Source organism: Abrus precatorius, unplaced genomic scaffold (genome assembly GCF_003935025.1).
Source record: "Abrus precatorius isolate BTA unplaced genomic scaffold, Abrus_2018 Scaffold8, whole genome shotgun sequence".
Taxonomy (NCBI): domain Eukaryota; kingdom Viridiplantae; phylum Streptophyta; class Magnoliopsida; order Fabales; family Fabaceae; genus Abrus; species Abrus precatorius.
Genome location: NW_020874428.1, coordinates 3,751,931 through 3,767,555, shown reverse-complemented (window position 1 = coordinate 3,767,555; position 15,625 = coordinate 3,751,931). Strand labels below are relative to the sequence as shown.

At 26.5% G+C, this 15,625-nt stretch overlaps 2 protein-coding genes across 3 annotated transcripts; both read right to left on the bottom strand.

The window, feature by feature from the left end:
• Window positions 1-28: 28 nt before the first annotated feature.
• LOC113846562 (probable magnesium transporter NIPA9) lies at window positions 29-4,610 on the bottom strand. 2 transcript variants are annotated; one of them, XM_027474984.1, is made up of 9 exons: window positions 4,402-4,610; window positions 3,980-4,078; window positions 3,696-3,825; window positions 3,181-3,269; window positions 2,359-2,415; window positions 2,169-2,227; window positions 1,605-1,725; window positions 1,278-1,426; window positions 29-522 (listed from the first exon to the last, which is right to left on the bottom strand). In XM_027474984.1, the coding sequence occupies exons 1-9, from the start codon at window positions 4,510-4,512 to the stop codon at window positions 306-308; spliced, it is 1,032 nt and encodes a 343-aa protein (XP_027330785.1). In that variant the 5' UTR covers window positions 4,513-4,610; the 3' UTR covers window positions 29-305. The 2 variants fall into 2 exon arrangements, with proteins under 2 accessions (XP_027330785.1, XP_027330786.1); XM_027474985.1 differs by lacking the exon at window positions 4,402-4,610 and having other exon boundaries at window positions 3,696-3,710; window positions 3,863-4,072.
• A 3,877-nt stretch (window positions 4,611-8,487) lies between these two features.
• LOC113846563 lies at window positions 8,488-8,921 on the bottom strand. Its single transcript, XM_027474986.1, has one exon. The coding sequence runs from the start codon at window positions 8,836-8,838 to the stop codon at window positions 8,488-8,490; it is 351 nt and encodes a 116-aa protein (XP_027330787.1). The 5' UTR covers window positions 8,839-8,921.
• Window positions 8,922-15,625: the final 6,704 nt, after the last annotated feature.

The window sequence follows — 15,625 nt, the reverse complement described above, 5'->3', positions numbered from 1 at the left end:
ATGCAAATAAAACAAATTGTGGTGGTATGCCATCATCACTACTGTCATATACAATCCTCAATAACCAAACATAGTGGTGGAAGTTCAGGAATAGTTTTTACAAGGTGGCATCAGAAAGTTAACAAATATTTAATCCAAAGTGTGTGAGCCAGAAGGAATGATCCCAAAAAAAGCCATGCCCTCTGATGAAGCAGCCACTGTACGTACATAGAATACACCTTACCCTTGGCAGTGGGATTAGAAAGCAACTTAGTGCTTAGAAAATCCTGTGGAGGACGAAGGAACATTATCCAGCTCACATCAACTCAAGCTTTTTCTTTGGAAGATGATGATAATAGATGATTTAATGTTGCTGCTTGAATGACAGCACTTGGACTTGGTTCCCTTACACGGGAAGAATTGGCTCTTCTAGAGCCAAAATTCTTATCCACGTTGCTTCTTTTTCTTCGCGAAGAACATTGAAGGAATCCCACTAGCCGTGTTGAACCAACAAGTAAAATCACACCCATAATAATAAGTAGCCTGCAGCATGAAGTTTCATGTTATGAACATAATTCTGACAAAAGAACGTGAAGATTTCCATCTAGTTTGACAAACAAGAATGGATAGATAGAATCCTACCAAAATAGTCTCAATCTTTGGATACATTGCTTAATTAAGCACTTATTCAATAATTTTTTTAAAATTATGGCTTATACCATAAATTTAACCATAAAACTTATTGAGGTAAGCTGAAAACAACTTATTTTAATAAGTTATACCAAGGAGCTTATGTAAGTCATAAACTAATAAGTTGTCTATAGATGAAAGCCACTAAATTGTTTGTAACTCTAACAGGCAACTAAATATGATGTAGCTTCTTCCGTCTGGAAAGTATTGAAGAGCTGATGTTTACTCCTGCATTGTTTTATATTAGGAACCATGGAAGGCAATGGACATGAAATCTATTAACTTCCAATCCATTGGTCAGATATCAATGTAAGATGAGAAACATCAGTTTGCATTATGATTCTGGGATGGGGAAGATATTTTCTCCATGCATCGGATGGATGTTTCTCATTTCTCCATGAACATTATGGACTCTATCAATCTAAAAGTTCAATTTGTATCCTGTTCCAGAGGATCTGAATAACCTTGCTACTCTGAGTCTGCTTTCCTTTTCTTACTTGTTCATGTTTGTTATGTGAAGAGAAAAAACTAAAGGGTGGAAGTTTAATATAGCCTTTTCCTTTGTTAAAAAAAATTTGTAAAACACAAAGCATAACATCTTATATTACCATCCAAGAAGAAGTGCCAAGCGAGCTTTAGGGTCTGAAGGAAGTCGCTCACCCAAAGCAATCATCCCAGCGACTACACCAGTCAAAATTGATGCAACAGCTGCACATGTAGAAACTACAATAGCCCTCCCATGCTTTAGACCACGTGTCTGCAGGAGCAGGGAAGATAATGATTATTTAAAGTGGTTATTGTATCTGAAATTGGCAGTAGTAGAACTTGAACAAGCGTCTAGACAGTTTGACTGAAACAGGTTAAACGTTCTCCATGCTTAAAGGGTGTAACAGTTATCACAATAATAGATCATATAAAAGTTTTCTTGAGAGTACCTGGTAGTAAAAGCCTGTGCCACTACAACAAACACTGATCATGATGCACATAGGCACTAATAGCTGGGGAAAATCTTGCTCCAGGAACAGAAATCCCATCTTTGATATTACAGATGACATCCTGCATTTAGGCGTTAACAAAATTACAAGTAATATGTTATATGTACTGTTTCAGACAAAACATAAATGTATAAGCAGTTAACGTAAAATTGTCAAAACTTACATTGTGTCAGTGATTACTAACAAACAAGTTTCTGTAATATTTCTCAAATGCACCATTAATCCTTAATATTTTTGAAGATGTGCAGTTTATGCAATTTCCTCTCAGACATATTTATGACCTCTTAATGCTACCACGCTTGCAGTTGGTTTAAAGGAATTTCTGGTTTTGATATACATTGTAGCATGTTAGAACATTTTGGCTGGTGGGTGGTTTTAATTAAATCCTTGACAATTTAATTGTCAGAATCTTTATTCTGATATTGAAGAGTTGACGTATATGAAAAAGTGAGGTGTCTGAACATGAAATGAATCATAAATAGAGTAGAGAGGAAGCAAAAATACCCAAACAAAATACCAGATTCCAAGCCATAGATGATTTCCTCAACAACATCATATTCCATCTGTATACCAAAAATGTCAAGTGATAGAAGAACAGAAAAACAACATAACCCATATTACTGTATGTAGGCATTTTTTATGAAAATAGACAGATATATCTGAAGGTGTTCCAGCATGGATAAAACATGAATACCATCTCTTGTTCTCTTCGTTGACGCCTGCATATTCGAAGCCATCCTCTAAGCAGTATCTGTACAAGTGTTTCTAACAATTAAAATAAAAACAATGTCTGGAAGATAGTAATACCACTTTAGTCAATGGTGATTGGTGAACTCGTTATCTTTTAAAGAAAAGTTGCTAAAGCCCATACAAAAATGCCTTTTCTGATATTCTGTTTTTTGGTTCCTAACACGAGACCACAGAGTGCCTTTGTATTGACTTAAAAAGAATGGCATGCATAGATTCAAGAACCATGGGTTACTATTATATGAAAATGACTAGGAAAAACGATTAGCACATAATGAGATGAAGTATAATTCATTCAAATAACAATTTAATCTTAAAGAACTTAACACACTGATTATATGGCATCATAAAGATTGACGTCAGAATTCAGCTTAAATGCGCACCAGATAGAGGGAAAAATAACATTCCTGTGAAAATAAATGGTAAAAACAGATTATCAAGTAATCACACAAGGTTTTGCTCATATAAAAGTAGTGATTTTAGAAATATAAACAACTTCACACATGGATTATATGTCACTATTAGGCATGAAATCTAGCATTTATAAGCACCAGATTCAAGGCCAAATAAAAGTTTGGCAGCCGCACCATGCTTCCGTTAATAATAGAATACCACTATATCTTCTTTTACAATGATTTCAAATATTTCCTTGCAAAGTTGTTATTAAATCAAAATCAAGTGGCACAAACTACATCTTTCCATGATGTTCTTATGAATGCCAAATATCTCAGACCGTAAAATAAGTTGATTCATAAGACAAGGTACCTACAAACAAGATGAAAACAACAAATGCCAGGCCTGGTAAGTGAAAAATAGATAGAGCAACCGCCTCTTGCTCCTCACCTCCAGCACCAACTCCTACACATAATAAAAACATACAATGGTGAACAAATAGCATCACACAAATACAAAATAAATTTTTTTAATATCATGACACTGCAACACAACCTTAGTGTTCTCAGCAGCCAGATAATAAAAATGAGGAAAACTCTAGAAAATTTCAGTCCATTACTGAGGTGCTCAGATACAGGACAGCAATTATACATACAAATAAAATGGCCACAATTACTTTTATTAATGTTGCTCCAAATTCTGAACTATACATACAGCTAGAAAATTCACCATTCATCACAATCAACAAAATGAATTATCAAAAACTTTTGTTTCTGATTTTAAAATTTTTTTTTCTAATAATCGCCCCCACAACCTTGCTCCTTGTTGTATTTATAGGAAGCATAGTCAGGTAAAACAAAATGCTCTATGGCAATATAAAACTTACATTACCTATTGTGCCAAAACCTGCCAAAGTAATGCCAACCCAATCAACAGCATTCATCACTTCCTTGAGATAAAAATGAGAAAAGATAGAAAGAATTGCTAGTCCACAGCCAGAAACTGGTTGGATGACCGAGACCTGTAACATATTTGACAAAAGAAAACCACAAGGATACCAATGTCAAAAACCATACAAAACACTAGAAGAGCATGCTAAGAGTATAAAAAAAAACGTTTAAATTGAGTGCCATTCTTTTCCTTCATACACAGCCATTGTTTGCTATAGCACTTACTGGTGCCAACGACAATGCCCTTAGCATCAATAATGCCCCAAACATATCCATTAGAAAACCAATCACCCATGTTTTGTTTAAAGCATATGCCCTTATTACCTGCAAACACAATGGGATCAATAACCAACCAGTGACTTCATGCCCACATAACCTTAAATGAAACAAAAACAAAAACAAAAAATAAAAAAACTGATCTTGATATTAATTCCTTTTCCATATTCTCACTCAAATCATTCACATCATGGAAAAATGTCCAATTTCACATTGACAGCAAATAAACACAGCTATAAAAAACTAATAATAACTTCTAAATCCAGAGACACCTTATATTTCAAATGATAATGTTATTTAAAAAGGTAAGATCTTTAATAAAACCAAATTATGGGCATTAACAGAAAAACAAAAAAGAACTTTAGACATGCCTTGAGTTTGAAAGAGAGAGGGGGAAGAATGATAGTGCCCTTCTTCTGAAGGATCTTTCCGATGTTGTTGCCGGCAGTTGCAGCCACCGTTAATACAATAGATTCCCACATGTCACTGTTTCAAAATGTTTCAACTTTTCTTCCTCTTTGTTGCACTGCTAACTCTGTGTTCATTTGGTTTGGTATCCTCTACGATCTGTGTCACTAGTTCATTGTTACGCAACCTAAGCTACCAATTATTTATTTATTCATTAACATTAATATATCCATTAGTGGTTGGCTTCGCATTCTATATTTATAATATATTTCTCATGTGCTGTATATTTCAGTCAAATATATCATACATTCTTTTTAAAATTGCTATATTTTACTATTAATGTCGTATACCTGTACATTTTAGTTTTTTGGAAAATATTTATTTGTTTCATGGAGGAAAATAATATTCTTTAAATGTGGAGATGGACAAACTAAAAATATAATAACTACACCACCTTATTTTTAAACCTTTATAATTATTGTGTAAAAAAAATGGTGTAATTTTAATGAATGAAATTTTCAGTAATTGTTTAAAAATTAAGAGATTGTAAATTTTTAACATTGAATTTTATTTATAAATACATTAAATTAAGGTTTAGATAAGATTTTAATTTTTTTTAAAATCATATTTTTTATTTAGTATTTTTAAATTTTTTTAATCTTACCCCTTACAAATTATTATTTTTTATTTTTATTTAGTCTCTTTATTAGTAATTTATTAACTTGTTTCATTTTATGTTAACATAATATCTAAATTTACTTGTATAACTTGACAAAGATATACCTTGATGTATCATTAATAACATTAAGTCTTTCATATTTTATTTTTATAAAATTTAAGATTTTGAATTAGAATTTTTTAAATTAAAATTTAAAAATATAAAATATAAATATAAATATGACATCATCGTTTATATTGATTCTATGCCATGTATTTATTTTAAATTTATTTTTTTATTTTTTTCATATTTGAAATAAAATATAAAGAGAATAGAAAATTATTTATTAAATCTTTAATAATATTTTAGCTTAATTAATCTTTCAATCTTCATATTTTAAGATACATGTGATTTTAGTTTTTTATTTTTATTTAATTTGTTACATTTATTCGTTATTTTAATTATTCAAGTTAAATCGCGACCCAACTTTTCATTTAATAATTAAAAATAATATTATAAACATGTATAATATCATTGATTTATGCAAATTTAAAAGCTATATGAAAATTTAATTTAAAATAAAAATTTTATTATATTTTATTTACTAATCTTATTTAAACATTTTTTTATATTTTTTATATTAATTTACATAAATCAATAATATATCACACATTTATTATATTTTATTTATTGTTAAATAAAATTTTGAAATTGAAGATTTATTTTTGAAAAATAAAAAATTTAAATACAAACAATTAAAACTAGAGAGACTAAATCATCCATAAATTAAAATATAGAAGCTACAAATGTAATTAAATCTAATATCTTTAAAACATACATAAAATTAATTTAATGAAAATGTAATGTAACTAAAGAGTTAGTATTTTAATTATAGGAAAGTTGATGTAAAAGCAATAGCATCTTCTCGTGTGGTTGCTACTTGCTAGTGTCTAGTGGGGTCCCTCCATCACCTGGCAGTTAAGCAATTCCAATAATTTGATGCTTCCTTCACGCTTCAACTAATGCTCATATTCCAAGAGTGGCAGCTCAAAAATGTCCATCACCATTGCCAGGTTGTGTCATATATTTATTCAAAAATAATATTTTTAGATCGGTTTAAGTTTAAAATTTTTTACATTCAATCAAAACTTTTTATTAAATAAAAGATTTAAATTATGTATAAAATTTTTTAAACTTACACCGATATACAAAATTCTACCTCTACATTTATTTTAATACTATTAATTATATAATATATTCAATTGAATTTATACAGATAATTTTTTAACATGTTTTCAAATATGCCCTGAAACGATCACATGATTCACTTCTTAGTGGGGGAAAAGAGAGAGACTTACCAAAGCTACTAAAGTCAGAAAGAAGGCACCAATGGGGCACTTCTTGAATCATGATCCATAATCAAAGTTTCATGGTGTGGTTGTCTATTGCATCTTTTCTGGTGGCCAAATGCTTAGGCCTAGCATGTGCTTAGTTCTCTTCTCTTCACCTTGATGTTACTGAGAACTGTGGCCCAAATGGCGACAAGTTGCTGGCTGTATAGTGATGATCAGTATCTCTATTGGTAGAACTCACTAGAGTTAGGTAAAATTTATTGTGTATAATTCTTATATAATTCTCTGAGTGATATATTAGTTTTTCTTTCACTTATCTTATGCAACTAAATCTATTTCATTAGTATAACTCAGAAATAATTATTAAATGAGTTTCATAAATTATCTTCACCTTTTTTTTGTTTTTCTTGCAAAATGAGCCTCCTTTTTTAATTAAGCAATCATAGATTAAATAATTTGCTGTTACTTACATATTAGTGTCACCTCAAGTAAATCTAATAGTGCAACCTACCTTGATTCTGATTCTTATTTATTAAATCAGGTTAAGAAATTTGCCACGAGGTTTTCTATTTCTTAATTTTCAATGAATGTTACATTTGCCACCTTAGTAGACGCTGTCGTGTTACAGAAACACCCCATGTTGTTAAATTATACTATACTAACCCTCAATTTTTCTTATTATTAGTTTTAACAAAAACATTGAAACAACAATCATATCTACATATGTTGACAGTAAACTTAAAAAGTAATAATCAAATGTGATTGGTTAAGTGGTTAAAAGTATATTTCCAAACTTCACATGTTATATATACTTCAACTTACAAATTTTATCTACTCGAGCCTCAACCTTTTTTCTTGGTTCTAAATGTTATTATCTTCAATAAAAATTTTTATATCTTCTTATACCGTGCAATATTTATAAGCATATGAAATAAAGGAGATTTTTGTAACTAACTTTGTAGTATTAAATAGTAAGGGAATTGTTTATATAAAACTAGAAAAGAATTTCTTGTGATTTGGCTACTCTGCAAGAGGGTTAATCTTACTAATTATCCAATAAGAAACAGAAACCAATTTCGTTACCATGGTTATAAATAATCATTTTATGCCATGAACTTCATCTGATTCATGTAACTTTATTTGGAGAAGTTTTGTTGTTATACCGAGCATAGACTGTCTAGTTATTCAAAATTTTCAAGCTTTGCTGAGAATATATAAATATTCATTGAAGATATGAAGTACTAAAAATTACACCTACTTCAACAAAAGACAGTATATGTCTCTCAAATCCAAAATAATTTTGATTTAAAACAATCTTATGAGATAGACTTCTGGAAACAATTGATTCAAAAGACCAATTTTTAGTGTCAAGTTGCTGCCGGAAAAGCTAAGGAAGAACAATGATCAGCAAAAGGCACAATGGTTTGTATTTGTAACACATGGAGTCGGCGTTTTAAACTATGGTTAGGATACAATATTTACAATTATGTTACGTTTTTTAATGTTGTGAAAAATTATAGATAAATTTAGTTGTAATTATGGTTGTGATGTGATCACAGAAATCATAAAAACCTTGATGTAAGGCTCCAACTATAATTGCGAACCACAATTTAAAACACTATAGGAAGCTATTAAAGACGAATTGAAAAATATCAAAGGAAAAAGGACATGAATATTATTGGAAAACAGGCCCAACATTAATGGGTTAATCTATATCTATATCTATATATTAAACTTTGAACACATTTTTAGATAAAAGAAAAGCTGAAAAACTAGTATGTTCATAAACAGAGGCCTTGCAAAGTACAGTTAAGTCTAAAAATGGAAACAGACTACACACATGACATTAATCAATCAGACCCCTCTTAAAAAATCATGAACAAGAAAACAAAGATCTTTCACGACTGTATGCATAAATTTATAAACAAACGATGTATGCATAAACTGATCATAACCCATTAACCTACAATTCTCTTGAAGAACAGAAAACTAGTAAACATGAAATACAAACAGAAAAACAGAGAAGAAAATAAAAGTAATCACCACCAGCCATAAACCACTTGCCAGTACCTATCCTTAAGCCACCTAAAGCTCTTCCTCAATGAACCTTTGACCTTTCCTTCAACAGAATACATCTTATAGCTAGCAACCCTCTTCTTCCTTTGAAACTCAGGATCAGCAAAGCTCCAAGACTTGGAAATTGAAGACCTTGAGATGCTTTTTCCTTTCTTCAACTTCAAGTCCTTGTTAGGACCCTTTTGAGTATGTGCATAGGAAACACTATAGGACCTTAGATCACAAGGCCTTGGTGCTCCTCCATAGTAGCTCTCCATCTGCATCATGTTCCCATTTCCATAAGACCTTGATCTGTTGTAGTTGTAGTCCTCCATGGAAGAAAGCAAGAAAAAAATGATGGGTTTTATCTCACTCACTGTGTCTTCAAAGTCACAAGCTTTTGTTTATCAAAATTTGAGAGGAAGTGAGAGTGAGTTGTGTGTTGTGCGGGGTATCCAACAAAGACAATATGAACTTTAGTCTATTACTGTGACGGTGGACATTCGCTGGCTTTGTTTTACTTTGAATTTTTATTTGTATCTTCTTATCTAAATTCCATCAAATGCTACTGAGAATTGATACAGTCCCAATATTTCAACTTCAAATCATTAATATCACGCGTAATATTATGTATAAGAAAAGTGTTAACTTTTAGTCCTAATCAATTAAAATAATAAATTTATTAAAAACAAAACTATTTATTATTTTAAGAATATAAAAGTATAATGAATACTAGAAATTATATATATATATATATATATATATATATTAAACTTAATTTTAGAGATTAAAATTAATAACATCATATATATAATTACTTTTATATTTTATAAATATTTAAAAAAACATCTTAAAATTAAATAAGACAACATTTTATTTGTTCCACCATTATGATCATCAATAGAATTATTTTACACCCAAATTTAAAATAATAACCACAGATAATTTATATGCATATTACTCAAAATAATAAATAAAGACTTAAATATTAAACATGATAGATGTAAAATATTATCTTATTTCACTATTAATTAAATTTGGTTCATTTCTTCTTTAAATAAGTACAATTTTTGGTATAAAAATTAAGATTATTTGAGTAAATTTATGTAAGAGGAAATTTTATTTAAATATAAGGTGTTCATAATTGAGGAGAATGACAAAATTCTTCCTAAATGCATTAAAGATAATTTTATATTTAAAGGTTTGTTATTTTTTTTATTTGCTTATCAACCGTAAAAGACACATTTTAATTATTACAGTGTAAACTAAATAAATTTTTAAAGAAATCCTTATAAAAAAATTAGTGTCTTTTATAAATTAAAAATAATTTTTTTAAAATTGTTTCATTTAATTTTGCTAAAATTTAAGAAGATGGGTTATTTATATATATATATATATAAAAAGTTGCATTGAATTGTTTTAATCACATCACTAGTATTGTAAGCCTCCATGGTAAGAATGGAGCTAATCCCAAGACAGCACAAGACACAAAGAAAGATTCTCCCATAATGATGTTGAAGAAGAATGCACTTTGCTTGAAACAAAAATGGAATTCGTCACTTACCAATTATGAACATTTTTAAAGAACCTTTTTGCATTATAAAATTAATAATGCTTAAAGTTCTATTTTTTTTTTCATTTTTAAGTTTTAATGCTCTAATGTTTAACCAATAAAACACAAAAATATCCATTGGTACTAATTTCATATGTCATTTTTCATACTAAATAGCAACACTCTTATAAAAAAAAATATAATAAGAATAAACATTAAACAAGTCAAATTAATTAAATACACCTCACTAGTCCATCTAAACAGAGGATCAAATGTGAATAAATTTTCTCACGCTTATTTTTATTTGAAAAATAGTTATTTTTCAATTTCAAAAAATATTATTAATAACTATCGGCGTGTTTAATGGGAATCATTAGTGTCCACTGAAAGATATTTTGAAATTTTTGAACATTTTGCTTTTGACTTGGAAAAAGGATTTCCATTATCCCATTACATAACCTCACGCCAAAATTTTCAACACCGTGAATGGATTTTCCAAAAGTTGCTACGTAAAAGTTGACCAAAGTCTATGATTATATTTTTAAGTCATGATGTCATTTAATATTTGAATTTTAAATTCTTTGTGACATCAAACAAAGAAACAAATAATTGAAAAAATCTAATCCTTTTAATAAATAAGTTTAGTTAACTCAATTTTTAGAGTTGAAAATAAATAGTTAATAATAATAAAATTTTATTAAAAAAATATTTATTATATTTTTATAACTTCAATACAATAACTATATATATTTTTTAATAATTTAATAATTATTAATAAAATTTATTAAAAATTATATGAATTTCACTATTTTCATTTTAATTTAATATTTCTTTCTCATATATTTATACTTTTTAATAAATTTTAGATAATAATAAATAGTGTGTTGAAAAATATTGTTAAGATTATTCTTTTAACATATAAAATATATATTTGTTCATGTTTCATATCTTTCGTCATCTTTAAATTTGTTTTTTTTATTTAACTTTTTTAATAAAGACCACCATCTTACTTTTATTATATGTTTTTTTATTTTAAAATAATTTTTTATTATTTTACAATAAAATTTTGAAAATAAAAAAATAATATTTTCGTTGTAATAAAATAAAAACAGAAAATTTAAAAGTGAGTACTATGTTATAATAACTGACATTTCGAAAAAAAAATAATAAAGTAATTGACAGTAACTGTAATATAAGAAATTTACAGAGTAATTTATTAGGTACTTGTATCACGCAGCATACTAATATTTTTTAATGGGCATGTTTGAATCAGTTAATTTATTATAAAACAATATTTAACTTTTAATTTTTTTTATGGGCATATTTGAATAAGTTAGTTTATTGTAAAACAAAATTTCACTTGTTTTTTTTATAATTGAAATTCAAACAAACACGTGATTTTATGTTATGATAATTAGACTCAGATTTAAATCTGTATTTGCAAAAGTTATCTCCAATGAGTAGGTTTTTTATCTGTCAAATGAGTTTAGTGCTAGATAAACATTTATCTGTAAATTTTTCTGGAGGTGAATTTTCAAACATACCCATTTATAAAAAAATAATTTTTAATAATAAATATTCAAAGGCTATTTAATTAAAAAAAATTAGCATTTTGTTGGAGTGTAATTTTATTTAAGTAATGAAACTATTATTTTGGGCTTTAAGGTGTTGGTGGCACAACCTTTGGGCCAAAGAGAGGAGAACTTTATTTCTACGAAGCAAGTGCACAAACATGAGGCCTATGTTAGTGATCCATTAATTTTAACTCTTGAGAAAAAAAAGAATCCATTAATCTTATGGTGATTATCTTAATTCAAAATTGTTGAGTTAATTGCATGTGTCATAATTTTAATTAGTGAACTAGAGTTATTGTCCCACGAGTAGCTTAATATGGAAAAATAAAATTTAAGGGCAACGTTCCCACATTTCTTCCAATGTATATACAACTAATTTGGGAAACTATTAAATTAATTTTATCATTTATAGAAAAAATATTAAATTAATTTTATTCAAAAAATCTCTCGTAATAAATAATAATAGATAGTATTTATAATATATATTTCTGTGATTCTATATTTACATTTTAAAAGAGATGTATGATAATGGGATCCGGATCTCCTCATGTTCGAAATCGAACATGAGGGTCATATAATGTTGGTATAAATTTATAATTTCGCTTAAGCAAAATTTTGCTGGCTTATGCGAGCGTACAAATTTACACTAACATTATATGATCCTCATGTTTCGATGAATAATGTGCCTATACCAACTTTTTATGCTCCCTCTTTTTTCTTTTCCTTTCTTATGTTATTGTGCTTATTCTTGTGCCTATGGATACGTATCTATTCCTGTCAGAGCTCATTATTCTCATTTTAATTAAATAAGACATTTTAATATTTTAATTCTTTCTAATAAACTAATTAGTATAATACATATTATATATATATATATATATAATTTAATAGTTATAAACAATTATATTTTTATAAATAATTATGTATAAATAATAAAAATATTTAAAACATTGATTATTTCAGCTTTATTTTATAACTACAAATATTATATTTTAAAATACAAAAATTTAATAAAATTATGATTATTTTAAAATAATATATTAAATATTATATGTAAGCAAAGATATTTGTAAAAATTTTAAAAGTTTATATAAAGTAATTAATACATTTTTATAAATCACAGAAAATTTGAAAGTTTATATAAAATAATAATAATTTTTATCTTAAAAATATATAACAATTTTTTTAAAAAAATTATTGCGATGAATAAAAGTATAATTCACGTATTCTTATTAGACAATTTTAATGTTAAAAAATATATGTGACAAACTATTAAAAAAATAATTTTATTACATAATATTCTCATTTATAATATCAAAGTTAATTACTAAAATAAAACATTATTTCAATAATAAATATAGTTATAAAAAATTAGTTAAATAAAACATATAGCATATAATTTAGTGCAAAAATATATACAAACATCTTTTAAATTTTATCATAAAATATCATAAATTTAAAATTAAATATATTTATTGTATTTATATAAGCATAGTTACATTTATCCCGCACAATATCAAAGGTATTGGTTACTCAAACAATTAAAAGTATAATTTAAAAATTTAAAAATATATTAATATTTTTTTGTATAATTTTTAATATATCATAATATAAATTTTAATATTTTTTATTTATTAAATTATCAACCAATATGTACTTATTAATAAAACTCATAAATAAAATCCTATTTGTTACGAAAATATTTTATAAATACATCTTATTTCTGCTCATTAATTATCATTATTACTCGTTAGTTCAGGAATGCTTCCTTTTAATTTTAGGACATACTTGCTCATTATTTCTTGCTAATTACCCACTTTACTTAAGTAAAGCGTCTTTTTGTCATATTAATTTCGTCTTACTAAAACTCTGTTTGTTTTTTTCGTTAGCATAATATAACGAATTTAAAAATTAAAATAAATGGTGAGCACCATTTAGCAAACGATTTTTATGATTTTAATTATTTTTTATTCTTAGAAAATAATTCTCATAATATGTAATGAAAAGCATCAAGCACTGATATTTCTTTATTTCTTAAGTAATAGAAAATATTAGAATTTTGCTAACCAATGTTCTTAGAACATAAATTAAGAAATTTAAAATTATTTTTTATACTAAAATTCGTGTTGAAATTGCATTAAAAATATCTTTTAGAGGTATATTTATTTATTTTTACAAGATATTTCACTAAAGACACTTGTTAGAATTTTTAAAATAATTAAAAAAATATTAATGTCATTCTTTAAAAGTGAAGATAAACAACTAATAATAATAAAATTTTATTAAAAAATTAAACATTTATTATATTTTTATAATTTTAATATAAGAAATATGTATTTTTTTTTAAAAAAAATTATTTAAAGTTTAAAGTTTAGGGTTTGAGATTAGCATACTCTTAAAAAAAATAATTTTTCGCATTAGATGGAGGAAATAATGGATTTGTGCCCCTCTCTACTCCTAAAGCATCCTAAGAAAGATATATTATTTAATATGCATCTTAATGAAAGTACATGATTTAGACAAGCCTTTTATACTTTATAAATTCACTGAATCAGTTTTCCAAGTTGATGATATTGAAAATGAAGGTGCTGAATCCATAGGTTGGTGAAGGTACGTAGAAGATACTAATTATAAAGATATTTCAATGTTTGAAGTTAATAAGTATTTTAGTAGAATAATGATATATAGAAAGGATGTTTACCTTATAGTTATATATATATATATATATTTGCTTCATATGATAGTGTATTTATGAGATAAATAAAGTGTGACATAAACCATTAATTTAACAAATAAATGTTTTAGAAGGTTTTGATATAATAAGTGTAAGTTAGTGATCATAATGAGTTGAAGTTATAATCTTCTTCTGGATGCATGCCAAGTTATATAGTATGTCTCATTATGTCTTCTGCCTAACAAATGAGTTAGTTGTGCATATGTTAGTTAATAAGGTATTGTAAAAACGTTGGATTAAGTTTAACTATGTAAATCCAAAGTAGTATATAAATATGATTAAAATAACTATATATTTAACTTTTTATCATTTACAATTTTATACAAATTAAAAAAATCTTAATTTTAAATCTTTTAATAATTTAATGTAATATATATTATTATATAATGTTATCAATTTAAAAGTATCATTAATAAAAAAACACCCTCACACATTAAATCTTGATGAAAAAAATAATGCCCTTGTTTGGGCTCTAAACCTACTGCCACAGAGATCATGGCAAAGGTTTTTGGGATTTGTCACATGTAATCAGTACTTGCATTGTTTTCACCTTCACCAAGATCTCATCAAAGATGCCTAATAAATGAGAACATTCACTTCAGATTGCCACTATATTGATCGATTTAAATTAAAAATGCAATTAAAGATTACAAATTGGGAAGCATTGGAGCACTTGGATTAATTGCACTGCAAGAGGAGTGTTAGAACTCCTGGGTTGCTCAACAATTGGCGCAGAATAAACATTGATTGATTTTATTTTAAAAATATTTTTTTAAATTTTATGTTTTTATTAACATTAAATTTTAGGATTATTTTTTAAACATATAAGAACATAAATCATTTATTATATTTTTAATATAAAAATATTTTATCTATTAACAATTTTTTTAGTTTCTTAAAATTGTACCAATTAATTTTAAGGTATGATGTTAACATTTATTTAAAATTTTATTATTCCACGCCACTTTCTCTATATCAATTTAAGTTTAGTCTTAGTTAAAATAGCCTATAATCATTTTGTTAATTGCAGTTTTTATAGTTGAGTTTAGACAATTATTAATAATAATTTTTTATGAAGAAATAAAATATTTATTATATTTTTATAATCTTATGTAATAAATGTTTTATTTTTAAATAAATTTTTAATATTATTTATTGTTTAAAGGATAAATATAAAAGTAAGGTTGGGCTCGAGAAGAAAGGAAATAAGTTAATGAGAATACCTAATGAGGGGACCAATGACATGTTTGCATGATTTTTGA